This window comes from Cololabis saira, chromosome 21 (assembly GCF_033807715.1).
Source record: "Cololabis saira isolate AMF1-May2022 chromosome 21, fColSai1.1, whole genome shotgun sequence".
NCBI classification, from domain to species: Eukaryota; Metazoa; Chordata; class Actinopteri; order Beloniformes; family Belonidae; genus Cololabis; species Cololabis saira.
Genome location: NC_084607.1, coordinates 15539194 through 15555083, shown reverse-complemented (window position 1 = coordinate 15555083; position 15890 = coordinate 15539194). Strand labels below are relative to the sequence as shown.

Here is a 15890-nt window from a genome sequence, read left to right as displayed (position 1 = left end):
AGACTTATGAATCTCAATTCCTCAGTTTGGCTCACAGCTGTCTCATTAAAACCAAGTTCTTTTCACATTTGGATAGTTTCAAATTGAAATCTGATACAAACTAAGATTTCTCGCAGCGTAAAAAAAATCCTACAGAAGCTTTTAAGTTTATTCATGGAAGAACTGTAAGATATGTGCCAGAGGTCACATATCTGATATTTGTGGAATATCTATTTAGTTCAACTGCTTCCAGATAAAAAAATAAAAATCACAATTTGACAAAGGAAAAAAAAAGTGTGAGGTGATGGAAGAACAGGTACGCTGATGGGCGTGTTGTGACTGTCAGGGCTGAGCAGGAAGGTATTTTTAAGTCACTCAGGAAGCTTATATAAGCTGAAGCAGAGCTGTAAAATCATCTTCCAGTCATGGCTTTGCTCAGAGTGATCTATGTGGCAGCTGTGCTGGGTCTCCAGATACGAGGTAAGAACCATCTCACTGCAGACAACCTGCACCAGTTTCAGAGTTCATCTGAATGCCTGAATATTTGTTAAACTACTCAACGATACTGAGGGAAAAAAAATAAATAAAGAACTATTCAGCCTGTTTGGCATAAACGCAGTAAAAACCCTGCAGGGAAGATTACATGCAGTGGAATAACATAGTTAAAACTTTAACCTCAGAGGAGAAAGTCTTTTTGTACATTGACCGTCTTGTCCTAAGGGCTGAACATTTTTTACAGTAGATTTTGCTCCCCAGCAGAGGAGCACATTTACCTCCAGGTGAGAAACACGTGAAACACCTAAGGGAAAATAAAAAGTATTTTTCTTAACAGCGTCTGCATTCAATGAAGCCTGCCGCTCAGTCAGTCTTCGTTATCTTCGTGTTTCCTTCAGCTTTATGGTTTGAAGGGATTCATGCATGAAGATTTATAGTGCATAAAGCCCTTGATTAAAGTGTGTTTTTACTTATCGTGGTCAATATTGTGTTATTTTCAGCTCTCTGACTAAGTTATAATTTGAGTTTTAAGGCAATAACATACATGTTTTAGTAGCAAATTATTTTAGTTTTTTTCACTCACCTCTTATTTTCTCTCCTTAAAGGTTAGAGTCAAAAATATATATAAACATAGCCTATAGATATTTATACTGTTTTATAATTTAAAAGAAATTAAAAAAAACACTCAATTTACTCCTTAAACTCAGAATCTGGAGAATTAACATATTTCAAATCTTTAATTGAAATGAAATCTGGTTGACGTGTTTTTTAATCTCTTGAAAGGAAACTTTTTATTTTCTTATTTATTTATTTATTTATAGTTTTGTGTGTGTAAAAGAAGGCCTGAAACATCCGGTTCAATTTGAGGTTTGGAAGATACGTCCATTACTCATAAAACCACAAAAGCACTTTTTAAAATCTCATCTCTGTATTTATGCAGTGCGGGATTAAAATTAATCTTAAAAAATATTTTCATGTTGTTAAAATGTTTTTGGTTCATGACAAATTCCTTAAAAATGGCCATAAACTAAAGAGCTGCAGAAAGCCTTAGACGTATTTTAATATGGAATGAAATAATTTTAGATCTTGAGACCTCCTTAGTATCCATTGACATTGAGGGCATAGGTGATTAATTCACATATTTACATACTTACAAAGTTAACTGAACATATTACTGGGATTTTTACATAAAAAAGTCATATTATGTTGACAAAATTAAATACTACACCCATAGTACTACAGTACTATGGGTCAATTCCAGTTAATTTAATTTGTTACATTTATTCTCAGAAAAACAATGCAGATTTAAGAGAGTGGTACGTGAGTTTAAGGATAATTTGGACTTTCAACTCAGCATCTGCAAGTTTTTTCTATTTGGAGATGAGTTTGAGTAACTTTTACTTTTTTATGTAAATGCTGTGATGGCAGGTTTACTTTATCAGAGCTCAGCGACACAAGTGCAGCATGATGGAGCCACAGCTGATTTTAATCCTGCCTTAACAACTCAAACCTCTGAGTGAAGTGAATGTGTAAAAGGTAGTTCTTTGAGGAGGAAGCCAAATTCAGCACTTCAGCAGCCTCTGCTGTTGAAAAACTACAACACTGAAAATCCTCCTCTTAAACAAGCCACTTAAACAATCCTAATTCTGCAAAATGTTAAATAAATGATATGCAAGTTTCATAAAGCTATATTTTGTTCACAACAGAACATAGAAAAAATATTGAATGTTGAAACCGAGACATTTCTGAATATATATATATATATATATATATATATATATATATATATATATATATATATATATATATATATATATATATATATATATATATACTGTATATATACACACACACAAGGAGGAGGCCCAGGAATACAATGTATTAGGACTCATTTTTGGTTAGAACGAACCTACAATAAAAAAAGACAGATTAGAACATTGGCAAGATAAATCATTGATTTGTTTAAAATTGCAGAACATCAAAAAGTTTCTCAATCTGCCAGTAATACTGAGACATTTCCCTTCTGTACGATACAGGTTCTGCATAGGCTTTTGACCATTTCCTTGACGACTGTATTAGAATATCTCTAACAAACTCACAGCCACAGCTACAATACTGTCAAAACCGCTTTTGGGGAATTCCTGAGAACGCATCTTCAGTGGGAGTGAATAAATCCCCAGACAATACATGGATCTGCTTTTCAGCAGTTCTTAGAAAAGTTGTCATAGAGTGCACGGAGTACAAAGGGAGACTTTGCTATACATAGTTAACAGCAAATCATCCTCCCCTCGCCATATCTAAAACAAAACATTGCATGTATCTATCTGGAGACCAGAGACTAAAGTGATTATATTTGATTAAATAAGAGTAATAACGTACATGGTTAACTAAAAACAATTGCATCCTCGATCAACTGCAAGTAATTACTGACATGATTAACTGAATGAGATTACACAGCATCCCTTATAAGAAAATGACGCAAATAATATTGTCAAAGGTTACATGGCAGAATAAAAGGTCATTCATTAATATATACTGTTCAGATAAAAATATAGTACAAATAAAAACAAAAGAAGATCCTGAACCAGAGATTCCTATATTTACAGCAAGTGAAAGCTGACAAACATACATGGACGCAAAGGTGACGAAGGGGGTTGGTGCGTCGACACTTAGAGTTGGTGATGAGACAGCAGATTAGACCGCATAAAAAAGTGGCACAAAACAACTAACCTGGAAATGAATTTAATTTTTGACTGTTTTTGTTTCTTTTTTCTTTTTCAGACTCTAATTCCCAGTTATCTGGTAAGTCAAAGTTCCTGTTTGAAATGTAATGTTAAAATGTTACAGTCAGTCAGTCTGTGAATCCATGGGCAGACAGGTAAATAGGGAGCAAGGTTTAAATCTCTGTTTCTCTTCAGATTGTGGTCAGCCAGCTCTCAACACCAGGATTGTTGGAGGACAGGTTGCTCCTGCAGGCAGCTGGCCCTGGCAGGTCAGTCTGCACACCTCCGGTCACATCTGTGGAGGGAGCCTCATCAACAACCAGTGGGTGCTCACTGCCGCTCACTGTGTCGATGGGTGAGTAACAGGGGTAGAGACTGATCACTCTTAGAGCTTTACTGCTAATCGGTCTGGGAATCAAGATATTCATGGCAAAACACAGACAACACAGACTGCACTTGCTTCTTGCAGTTGGGCTGCAGCTTAATAGTTGGAGAACTTAAAAAAAAAAAAAAAAGTTTTATGTGAAAGATAGCACCATGTGATGAAAAACAGTTTTGGGCTTAAAATGTTTAAGCTAATGTGTTTTGTTTCTCTACTGATGATTTCAGACGCTCCCCATCAGAATTTACAGTGTACCTGGGTCGTCAGAGTCAGGAGGGATCAAACCCCAACGAAGTGTCTCGATCAGTAACTCAGATAATCAGTCATTCTGGCTACAACTCCGACACTGTCGACAATGACATCTCCCTCCTGAAGCTCTCTTCATCGGTAACCTTCAGCAACTACATCTCACCTGTCTGCCTGGCGGCCTCAGGCAGCACCTTCTTCCGTGGCGTTGACACCTGGATCACTGGCTGGGGCACCATTGGGAGTGGAGGTGGGTGAAAACATACTGTAAAACAAAAAAAAATTCTATCGTTACATTCAGTGTAGGGCTCTTTACTCAAAAAATGTAAATATTTCTTGTTTTTTATAACTTGTTTCACAAACTTAATACAAAAAGCACTGTAACAAGTTATAAGAAACATCTAAAACAAAAATTTGTATGACAGAAAATTTATGTGAACCCATTTTAATTAACGGTTTTTCGGCATTATTTTGTCATAAAGTGTGAGTTGATCTCCATCCAAGTCACAATAATAGACAAACATAATGTGTTTGAGTTGATAACATGCAAACAATTATGACGTCTTCTTTCTTAAGTTAACACACTCTGCACCTACAGCGCTCACATGTTTGATTGTGACATTAACACAGTTTTTTAGCACAGATCTTTTTATTACATTTCTTGGTAATAAGGACTTAAAGAGAGTGTTTCTGGCAGCTTTGATCAGACAACATTCTGCACACTCATTATTTTCTTACGCATTAAATAATAATAATAATAATAATAATAATAATAATAATAATAATAATAATAATAATAATAATAATAATAATAATAATAATAATAATAATAATAATAATTATTATTATTATTATTATTATTATTATTATTATTTAATGTGTAAGAAAATAATGAGTGTGCAGAATGTTGTCTGATCAAAGCTGCCAGAAACACTTATTATTATTATAATAATATAATAATAATAATAATAATAATAATAATAATAATAATAATAATAATAATAATAATAATAATAATAATAATTATTATTATTATTGTTATTATTATTATTATTATTATTATTATTATTATTATTATTATTATAACAACAACAACAACCATAATTATAATTATAAATACACCCGGGCGTCGGTTATGACACAATCACAGCAGAGTTCAGACAGTTTACTGAGCAGCAGGAGGCACAGGTGAGCTACAGGCATGAGGTTGGGTGGAGTGATGATCAACCTACAAACCCTGGATAGATGTGCACATGTGTATGTGAATTCTGCATAATACAGACAGGAAAGGCAAGCAGCCAATTCGCTAGCATTTACAAGAACAGGTTATCACCAGGGGTGAAAGCAGGATAAAGTTCTTGTAGGAACTAATGTGGTCCACTTTCTTAGATCTGGTGAGAACTCGGGCAGCAGCATAGCTGTCTGATTGATTTTTTTAGGCAGACCTGTGAAGACACTGTTGCAGTAATCAAGTCTAATAAAACTTTTATGAGTTAGTCAGTGCTTAACAATATGAAAATCTCAAACATTATCATTCTTATTCATGTCAGAAATGTCAGGCAAAAGTTTTTTTTTTATTATCTTAGTTTGAAATGAAAACCAGTAAAGTCCTCTTATACACAATTTTTTTTACAACATTTATATTATGCATTTTACAGTGGCTCTGTTTGTCATCAAATATTACATCTTTAATAAGTCAAACGTATCTATTAAACTTGATTTGTGTCCCCTTAGTTGACCTCCCTTCCCCACAGAACTTGATGGAAGTGGAGGTGCCAGTCGTGGGAAACAGACAGTGTAAGTGTAGTTATGGCGTGAATCAAATCACTGACAACATGATGTGTGCTGGATTAGAAGAAGGAGGAAAGGACTCTTGTCAGGTGATCATTTCTACCTGTTTAGATCAGATTTACTTGTTTTTTTTCTTCTTCACTCCCTGCTCACAACAAATTATCTTTGGTCTTAAAGGGAGACTCAGGAGGTCCACTGGTGAGCAAACAGGGCAGTCGGTGGATTCAAGGAGGAATTGTGAGTTTTGGAAGAGGTTGTGCAGAGCCTAACTTCCCAGGAGTCTACGCCAGAGTGTCCCAGTACGAGACCTGGATCAAAAACCAGATCAGCAGCAGCCAGCCAGGCTTCATTAGCTTCACGTCCAACGGGACTGACGGTGACCTCAGCGTTTCATGTCCAGGCCTCTCCTCATCTGGATCTTCCAGCAATTCATCCAATTCTGCAACCACAACTTCTACCACCACAACCCTCTCTCAACCCACATGTGAGTATCTGTCATGGTCAGACTTTGCAAAAAATTATTTTTTAATACTAAAAATGGCTACTAAGTTTTGCAGTTGAATCTATGTAACAAGCTCTTCAGTGAAGCTGATGTTTGCACACGTCATAATAATTCTGGTTGGTTCAATGGTCAATGGATGTGAGAGAGAGATTAAAGGAGCCTGCCTGTGGTTTTTCCCTCCAGCGTTGGTCTGTGGAAGAGCCCCACAGAATTCTCGTATTTCGGGTGGAAGTTCGGTGGCGAAGGCCGGCGTGTGGCCGTGGATGGCGAGCCTGCAGAAGGGTGGGCGGCATGTGTGTGGTGGGACGCTGGTGGCTGTGGACTCTGTGATGAGCAATGCCAACTGCTTCCCAAGGTGATGAACGCATGTATTAAACCTATAAAGGTCCAGCCGTTGTTTTAAACTCGTGAGATGTTTTCAGTTAAAGCCGTCGTAGTTCAGCTCGTCTTCTCCCCCACAGCTCCCCCAATGCGTCTGAGTGGACGGTGGTGTTGGGTCGTTTGAAGCAGAATGGATCCAACCCCTTTGAGGTGTCGCTGAACGTGACCAACATCACCCTGAGTAACATGACGGGATCCAACATTGCACTGCTTAAACTGTCCACCCAGCCCACCCTGTCTGACTACATCCAGCCCATTTGTCTGGACGATGGAAAAACCTTCCCTGTGGGTTCAGTGTGCTGGACAGCTGGTTGGAGCTCCGGACAAGGAGGAGGTGAGTCCACAACACCAAGACTAAAACAACAGTCCTACATCAATGCACATCAGGGTGATTTAATCATTCCTGTTTTCTTATTTCTCCCAAACTTTAGAAGAACAAGTCATGCAGGAATTGCAGACCTCAGTGTTAAATTGTGGGAATACATCAACAAGTGAGAGCATTTGTACAGGACTCTTTGCACTGGAGAAGGTAAGTGATGAGATGCTTATGATAAATTGTTCACCATTTCTTGATGTATTTTTATTCTATAATTGTGTTGCTTCTGGACATAAACAAATAATAAATAAATTAACAAAGCCTATGTAGGTTGTAGGTGACCCATCCTTCATCCCTGATAGCAAGGGCTTAAAAGATACTAGAAAAATATAACCAGGTTTACTTGCATGTATTGAACAGAGGTAGCACTTTACTGTGGAATCTACTTGGGTGAGAGGGCTAGTCAGACCAGACTGTCTTTATTAACAAGCATGATACAATTAAAGTCATTGAAATCACATTTATTCCTCATTCTGATGCTCAACTTTATAAGGTTATCTGATGTTTCAGAAATGTTAGACGCTTTATTTGCTGCACAATAAAACTATTGTCTATGAAACACATTCTCTAGCACATTAGACAAACAGATTAAATGTTTCTTTTTGTTTCTCAGGGTGAGTCTGGAAGCCCGCTCATGTGTAAGTTGAGCGGCTCCTGGTTCCAGGCAGTGGTTTTGTCATATGAAAGCAGCTCCAACAGGGAAAAACGAAATAATACAGTGATGACCCTTGAAAAGCTGAGTCGATTTAAAACCTTCTTGACTCGGTCACTGGGGACTTTCTTGTCTCCGACTTCCACCAACAACAATACCAACACCAACTCGACGACCACCGCTGCCACCACCAGTGGGTCCAATGCTCATTTCTCCTTTTTCTTCTGCATCCACCTCCTCGTCCTACCCTTGTGTCTCCAGATCTTCTCATAGAAAGAGCCAACATCACGTTTTTTTTTTTTTACATGATTTAACTTGCACAAATGAAAGCAAACTTTAAATTTGACACTTTATAAGTTGATTCTGTTTTTATTTTGTCTCATGTGTAAAGGTTTTGATAATATTGTGGCATGCACATGCTTTGTTAATGCATACAAATGATGTGATCATTAAGAAAATGCTTCTGTATCTGTAAATAAACATTCGGTGCGTCCAAAATCCCGTACTAAAAAGTATATACCAAAAAGTATACTTAAATTCGGCACACTTTTGAGTAAATATCAGTAGTGCATTAATTCGAACGTACTATTAAGAGCGCACACGTCACTTCCTGCCGTAGGGAGGAAGTGACGTGTCACAGCAGCGGTAGCAGCACCGCTATTTCCTGTTTATTATGGCCGAAATAAGATGACATATCATTTTATATACGAATATTATATTAATGTTATGTTATAATATACTTATTATACTTATGACATTTACGTATCACTTAGCAACCAAACGCCGCTGCATTGCGTTGTGGGAAGTTTCTGCTCGGCTAGTGTCCATCAATCCACACAAAAAAAATTTCTCCGGAATGAGTATGGATAGAGCATACTATTGAGTACGTTCTAATGTTTCGGACGCACTAAAAAATCTCGCACACTCATTAGTGTGGAAGTATGCGATTTCGGACGCAGCCATTGGCTTTTTTTTTTTTTAAACAATGTTGTAAAGCGCTCACTATTCTACTTTATCCAGCAAATGGACATTCTCTGAAATTTTTTTTTTTTTTTTAAAGCTGTCCTGTAGATGAATGTACTGTGGAGCATTCCAGTAGTTATTGTAGTTTTTAAGCCATCAAAGGGACATGAGTGGCAAAGTTTTTATTGTGTTTATTAAATCACTAAACTTTGTGAAAACTGATCTACCTACCTCATGTTATAGACCTACAATACTGCCATACTAGTTCTCTCTTGAACTCAAAATACTTGTTAATATTCCCTGAATGTATCATTAAAATGATAAAGAATAACCAGAACATATTTTGGGGTTTTTTGAGGTATTTAAGGTGGAATGTTTTGTGGATATAAAAGCAAAAACCACTTTGTCTTTGTTGTTTTGAACTCATTTGTTGAGGGTTTGTGACTTTTTCTGTTCTGATTTCACATTAATTAAAGCTGAAAACTTTAATGTTTATGAATATAAAATGAAAGAAATACATGAAACCAAACCGCATGTTTACTCAAAATGTAATTTAAACATGTGTTAGAAGTGCCTTTATAAACACAGCAGAAAAATACAATTGATATAAAGCAAGTAATGCACAACACAAACGTGTGTGTGTGACACACACACAGTTTTTGATGTCCCTAGAGCCATGCCTGAAGTTTAGCTAACGGTTCTGTCTCATCCAGCTTCATAGATAAATACAGCTGCATATCATCAGCATAGCAATGAAAATGTATGCTGTGATTCTGGATTATACTTCCCAAGGGCTGCATGTATAAACTGAACAAGATTGGCCCTAGCACTGACCCCTGCTGACCACCATAGCAGACCCTCATCTGTTCTTATCGCTGGTTGATTTCTTCTCTAATTCTAATGATTTTACTGTTAAAAAAACTCCTAAAGTCTTCACAACTGAGAACTGCAGGAATGCATGACTGTTTGTCAGCCTGGCTACAGTGCTGAACAGAAAACGTGGGTTATTTTTATTATCCTCTATCAACGATGAATAATAAACTGTTCTAGCTTTGCGAAGGGCTTTCTAATATACTATTATACTATCTTTCCATGCACTATAAAAGTCTACAGACTTACAAGAGTACCACTTCCTTTCCATTTTGTGCACTTTTTGTTTCAGCATGTGGATATGCGAATTAGATTAGAGCTTTATTTGTCAAAGAGCCAGCATCCCGGCACAGTGAAATTTCTGCTGTACAACCCATCAAGAGAACAAAAAAATACAAATTAGATAACATATGACATGGGTACACTGGTGCAATTAGCTAAGAAAAGATAACACTGGGATAGTGAGGGAAAAAAGGCATATTCATGTGACCAGGTGTTACTCAATACACAAGACCCAGAATAAACTGGAGCCAGAGACTGCTATACCAAAAAATATAGATTTTATTTACAATGCATAGAATAAAAGTTTATGTCCAGTTGAAAACCTAGATGCAGGCCTCAATAAAATGGATGGATTAAACCACACAGTCAAATCAATAAACCAAATCAACGGTAAATGAACCCACGAGGAAAAATACACAATGTGGGATCAAGGCTGCATCATCAGGGAAGCTGGTGCAGTTATGAATAAGAAAGAGAAACTGTCCCAAAATACGTAGGCAAACACCAGTACACACAATCCAATTCAGCTCAAATCAAAACTGCACACAAGTAAACCAACTCACAGCAAGCTAAGGTGACTCAAACCACACAATAAGGTGCATTTGCCAAATGGCTACTCCACCACTCAGCCCCTCCTTAACGCAGACAAAAGCCCAACAGGAAAAATAAACAAAAGATGGCCCATTCATGGACTAGTTAAAGGCACAATAAAATATGTTAAGTCTGGGAAAAACAGTGGTTGGCTCTTCCAATAATGTCCTTTTTTGAAGACTAAAAGAAACAAAAGCACATCAATATACAAAAACAAACTTAAAAGAAACATTCTACAAAAACATGTGCAATATATATAAAAGTAAATATACCTTGCTAGACTGGAACACCATCCCTTCCCCCAATCAGAGACATGCAGGTGACTGGAATCTTGTTTCTTGGCTGATGTGCAGAAACAATCACTCAGTTTTAGTCCCTAACCAAACATGAAAATCAAATGAAGCACCAAACAAAAGCTGCCTTCAGCTGCTCTCTCTCAGGTGTGTCTCAGTGCAAGAAGAAAGGCCCAGGTGAGCTTTCAGCCCCCTTTTATAGACTCAGCCCCTTGCCTTGATGCTAATGTTAGACTGCCTGTTACCTTCCCTTCCACATTCATAAATACACAGGGTGAACGTGCAAAAAACACCAGACAAGCAGAAGAGCAACATAATCATAACAATTTTAACTACATAACAAAGACTTGCATGTGTGGAGAGGGAGAGGTGGTTCCCGGCACAGGCCATCTTAGTGAGCCTTTCGCGAAGCTCTCCAACCTGGTGGCTGTGTTAGGAATGGTGGTACGGGAGGAGCCAGGGAAGGCGTTGAATAATGGGGGAGGTGTATTTATCATTATGTGCATTTGTGTGTTTACGTGTTTGTATGAGTGGTAAGTCTGTGAACTTTGCCCCAGAGCTACTCCTCATTGTCCATCCATTGTCCTTTATATTATCAGCCGGCTCGGTTTAGTTCTGATACAGGTCCACAGTGTCATGAGGGGAAGGGGAAGGCTAGTGAGAGCAGAGCATCCAGGGAGATTCTGACTAGACCGGCCTGCCAAGCCGATCCGTCAAGGTCAGATTGTAGTATCAATAATTGTATTTGGGTCACGTCAACTCCAGTAATTTTCCATCAGCCTATAAGTCTCTGTTGTTCATCTCAATGGCGACTCCAAACATATATATTATACCAGGGAGTAAAGTTCCTATGGTTGGAGACCCTCTTTCTCAAAGGAACAACTGCATCTAAAGCTGAGCGCAGCAAATCTTCAGTGTAACTGACAAGATAATAATCAGCTAAAGTAATACCTCCTATTTTGCACTCTAACGTTGACAATGCTAAATTCAAACGTTATTAAATAGTGGTTGGAAAGGAGTGAGTTTACAGGCGACATTAACAGATTATCGGGTTCTACAACGTAGGTGAAGACGAGATCGACGGGTATGATCAAAACAGTGCTTCAGTTTGTTTATTTTTTGTGAAATGCCCATCGATTCTAAAGGAGAATTAAAGGCTAATTTAAGGTTATCGGTGTCAATGTTAAATGCACCCACTATTATGACTTTTTCTGTAATGATCAATAAACCATATAGGAAATTTACGGAAGACTATTAGGGCCAGGCAGGAGAAAAATAAAAATAATACTTTAGAGGAGGAAGATTTTTTTTCATTATGAGAAAAATGTCAAGAAAAAAGTCGAAATGTTGAGAAAAAGTTGAAATGTCGAGAAAAAAGTCGAAATGTTGAGATTAATGTTGAAGTTTTTTCTAGTTTTTGGGGTTAGGTAGCGGTAGCTTAGCTCAGACTGCGATCAGATCTCAAGATTTAGGTCGATTGCTGTTTTGGTTGGCTCCGTGCCGGTTTTGTGTTTTGTTTGTGGTTTTTTGTTGCAGATTTCCAGTGCTTGACGTGTGTTTCCGTGTGTTCCTGCTTCCTGGATTGGCAGTGGATGTCGTCACCCCCCGAGATTAATGTTGAAGTACAATTTCGAGAAAAAGTCAATATGTATTTTAACTTTATTCTTGAAATTCCGACTTCACGAAATTTTGACTTTATACATGAAATTTTGACTTTATTCTTGAAATTGTATTTCAACATTAATCTCGACATTTCAACTTTTTTCTCAACATTTCGACTTTTTTCTCGACATTTCGACTTTTTTCTCAAAGTGCACAATAAAAAAAAATGTTTTCCCCTCTCAAATATTTTTTCTCCTGCATGGCCCTGATTCTAGATAATTCTAGATAAGCACCAGCAGGTTGGAGGAGGAGGAGATCTGGTGCAGTTTGACCAGTTTGGTCTCCATTAAAGTCCATCTGTCAGTGTTTATTAAAGGATCACACGTGAACTGCTGTGTCATCTTCGATAACAGATCTGTGATTTCCCCATACCATCTCCATGATGGTTCACATAATTCCATGATTCACATGGAAAAAATGCTGTAAAAGCTGTGTACAACTTCCGCATGAAAAACTAGAAAACAGAATGGACTTTATCAAAAACACAAAAGACCTCTGGAGTAATATTTTAGAAACTCTCCTTTCCTGCAAAAGACAGATTGAGTTTAGGCTCAGTAATTCAAGTCACCTCTCAAGTTTGGTCAGTGTTGTTTTATTTTTTTAACACTACCAAACATCAGGATGCCACCAAAAAAGCCAGCAATCACAGACGAAGAAGTAGAGGAAATTAAGAAATCTTTAAACTTCTTGTCAGAAGAAATAACAAACATCTCCAAACAACAAAAAGTGATAATAAACTTGATGGAAGAAATTAAGGAATTAAAAAGACAAAACGCTGAAAAGGATAAAGCGATAACTATGTTAGAATACCGGGTGTCAGAACTTGAACAATACTCCAGGATGAATGACCTGATTATCAGTGGACTGGACACAAAGCCTAGCTCATATGCCAGGGCGGTATCGAGAGATGAAGAAGTCACCAAGCCTGACCAGGACTCACTGGAGCAGCAGGTGATCACATTCCTGAATAGCAAAGGGATAACTGTGGACAGCAATGATATTGAAGCCTGTCATCCTCTCCCCCGGAGAGATAAAAACGACAAACCTGCCATTATTATTCGACTGGTAAATAGAAAGCAGAAAACAGCAATGCTCAAGCAGGGGCGGAAACTGAGAGGAACAAATGTCTACTTGAATGAACATTTAACAAAGAAAAATGCAGACATTGCCCGACAAGCACGGTTTTTAAGGAAGCAGAACAAGATCCAATCAACATGGACATCTAACTGCAAAGTATTTATAAAACTCAACGGAACACCTGAGGAATCCAAAGTGCTGCTCATCAAACACATCACGGAGCTGGAAAAGTTCAAGAAATGACAATTCAAAGGACACACAAGCAAAAAGACTGTCACAGCCCATGACAAGCCCTGACACAAACCATTCACTCCCAACTGATGTCATGAGACAACAACAAATATGTATCACTGAATATGAGGCCCTTGGACTTAAAACATTTAGATTCACAGATTACAGGGATCATGACATCGAAAATTATATTGACCCAGAGAATAATTTTTACATTAACATACAGAACCATTGTGAATACTTTACTGAAGAACAGTTTGGGAACAACTTTAGAGAGGAGAAGGGAATCTCAATCATACATTTCAATAGTAGAAGTTTAAATTCAAATCAGTCAAAAATCAAACATTGTTTAGAACAATTAAAGACTAATTTCACAATAATAGCAGTCTCTGAAACTTGGCTAAGCGAAGAACAAACCGCCTTGGATGAAATAGAAGGTTATGAAATGTATCATATGAATAGAAAACAGAAAAAAGGTGGTGGAGTGGCAATATACATTGATAAAACATACAGAAGTAAAGCTATTGATAGCATGTCACAAGCAATAAACAATATACTGGAATGTATCACAGTAGAAATAGAAATGGAGAAATCTAAAAATGTACTAGTAAGCTGTGTCTACAGAGCACCAGGATCTTGTGTTGAAATATTCAAAGAGAAGCTATCGATTATATATGAAAAAATAAACAATAGGAAACTGTTCTTTGCATGTGGGGATTTCAATATTGATTTAATGAAGCCTCTTGCAAACAAACACACCACGGAATTCATTAACATGATGTACAGTATGAGCCTCTATCCACTAATAACACGTCCGACCAGAATTACAAGACATAGTGAGACACTAATTGATAACATTTTCACCAATGGTATTGAAAAGATTATAAAAAGCGGAATAGTGATTAATGACACAAGTGATCATCTGCCAGTGTTTGCAATTATTCAAGGCACCACAGGATCAAACACAGAAGTCATGAAATACAAGATAAAAAGACATAGAACTGAAGAGTCGATAATTTCTTTAAAAAACGACTTGACAAAACAAGACTGGAGTAAAGTCTATGTTGATGATGTAGACGAAGCATATGACACATTTTTATCTATAATAATGACTCTATGAAAAGAATTGTCCTCTGGTAAAGAAACTAATCAAACATAAAACTAACAAAAAGCCATGGCTAACTAAAGGTATATTAAATGCATGTAAGAAGAAAAATGCATTATATAAAGATTATCTCAAGAAGAGAACAAAAGATGCGGAAGATAAGTATAAGAACTATAAAAACAAATTAACAAGAATCATGAGAAGTAGCAAAAAGGAGTATTACAGTCCCCTCCTAGAGGAAAATAAAAACAACATAAAAAATACTTGGAAAATATTGAATGACATCATCAGAAAAAGAAAGGGGAAAGATGGATACCCAAATTACTTCACAACCAACGACAACAAAAGTGTGGATGATTTGAACCTAATTGCAAACGAGTTTAATGATTTTTTTGTTGGTGTTGGTCTTGGTTTGGCCAGAGAGATTGCAGACACTGGTAGCATAAGTGACGTGGAAAGCACCTTTCAGCATGTAAAAGAATCAATTTTTTTAAAGGCTACAGATGATAACGAAATTTTGGATATTGTGAAAAATCTCAAGAGCAACAAGTCAACAGACTGCAATGATATTGACATGACAATGGTAAAAAGTATTATTAATGGTGTGTTGAAGCCTCTTACATATATTTGTAATCAGTCATTAAAAAAAGGAGTATTCCCAAGTAAAATGAAAACTGCAAAGGTAATACCCATATTCAAATCAGGAAATAGTCATATATTCTCAAACTACAGACCTGTTTCACTTCTTTCACAGTTTTCTAAAATACTGGAAAAAATATTCTATTCAAGGCTACATGACTTCATTAATAAACATGAGGTCCTGTATGAACAGCAGTATGGTTTCAGAACTGAAAGAACAACATCATTCGCTCTCATAGACTTCATGGAAAACTTAACATCTGCAATTGAAAATAAACAATATGCTGTAGGAGTATTTTTAGATCTAAAAAAAGCCTTTGACACAGTGAACCACGACCTGTTAATATTAAAACTGCAGAAATATGGAATTAGAGGAGTAGCACTTTCATGGATAAGAAGCTACCTAACCAATAGAAAGCAATTTGTGCAATTCAACAACAGTAAATCTCAATTAAGGAAGGTGAAATGTGGGGTGCCTCAAGGCTCAGTTCTGGGACCATTGCTGTTCATCCTATACATCAACAATATATGTGAGGTTTCAAACACACTGAAAATGATTTTATTTGCGGATGACACTAATCTGCTATGCGGTGGAGATAATTTAGAACAGCTTTTGGACACTGTGGCAACTGAATTAAAAAGAGTGAAGA

At 37.0% G+C, this 15890-nt stretch overlaps 1 protein-coding gene across 1 annotated transcript; it reads left to right on the top strand.

Moving 5' to 3' along the window:
* The first annotated feature begins 363 nt into the window (after positions 1–363).
* Positions 364–8180, top strand: LOC133422228 (polyserase-2-like). The gene is made up of 10 exons (XM_061712174.1): positions 364–459; positions 3256–3276; positions 3393–3552; positions 3807–4075; positions 5560–5705; positions 5794–6100; positions 6302–6473; positions 6580–6833; positions 6931–7028; positions 7489–8180. The coding sequence occupies exons 1-10, from the start codon at positions 405–407 to the stop codon at positions 7798–7800; spliced, it is 1794 nt and encodes a 597-aa protein (XP_061568158.1). The 5' UTR covers positions 364–404; the 3' UTR covers positions 7801–8180.
* Positions 8181–15890: the final 7710 nt, after the last annotated feature.

Bases quoted from the DNA above. Each gene is read 5' to 3' on its own strand.
- LOC133422228 (XM_061712174.1), top strand. From the start codon at position 405: ATGGCTTTGCTCAGAGTGATCTATGTGGCAGCTGTGCTGGGTCTCCAG. The intron at 3,553-3,806 runs GTGAGTAACAGG...TGATGATTTCAG, and splicing joins GCCGCTCACTGTGTCGATGG to ACGCTCCCCATCAGAATTTA. The intron at 7,029-7,488 runs GTAAGTGATGAG...TTTGTTTCTCAG, and splicing joins GACTCTTTGCACTGGAGAAG to GGTGAGTCTGGAAGCCCGCT.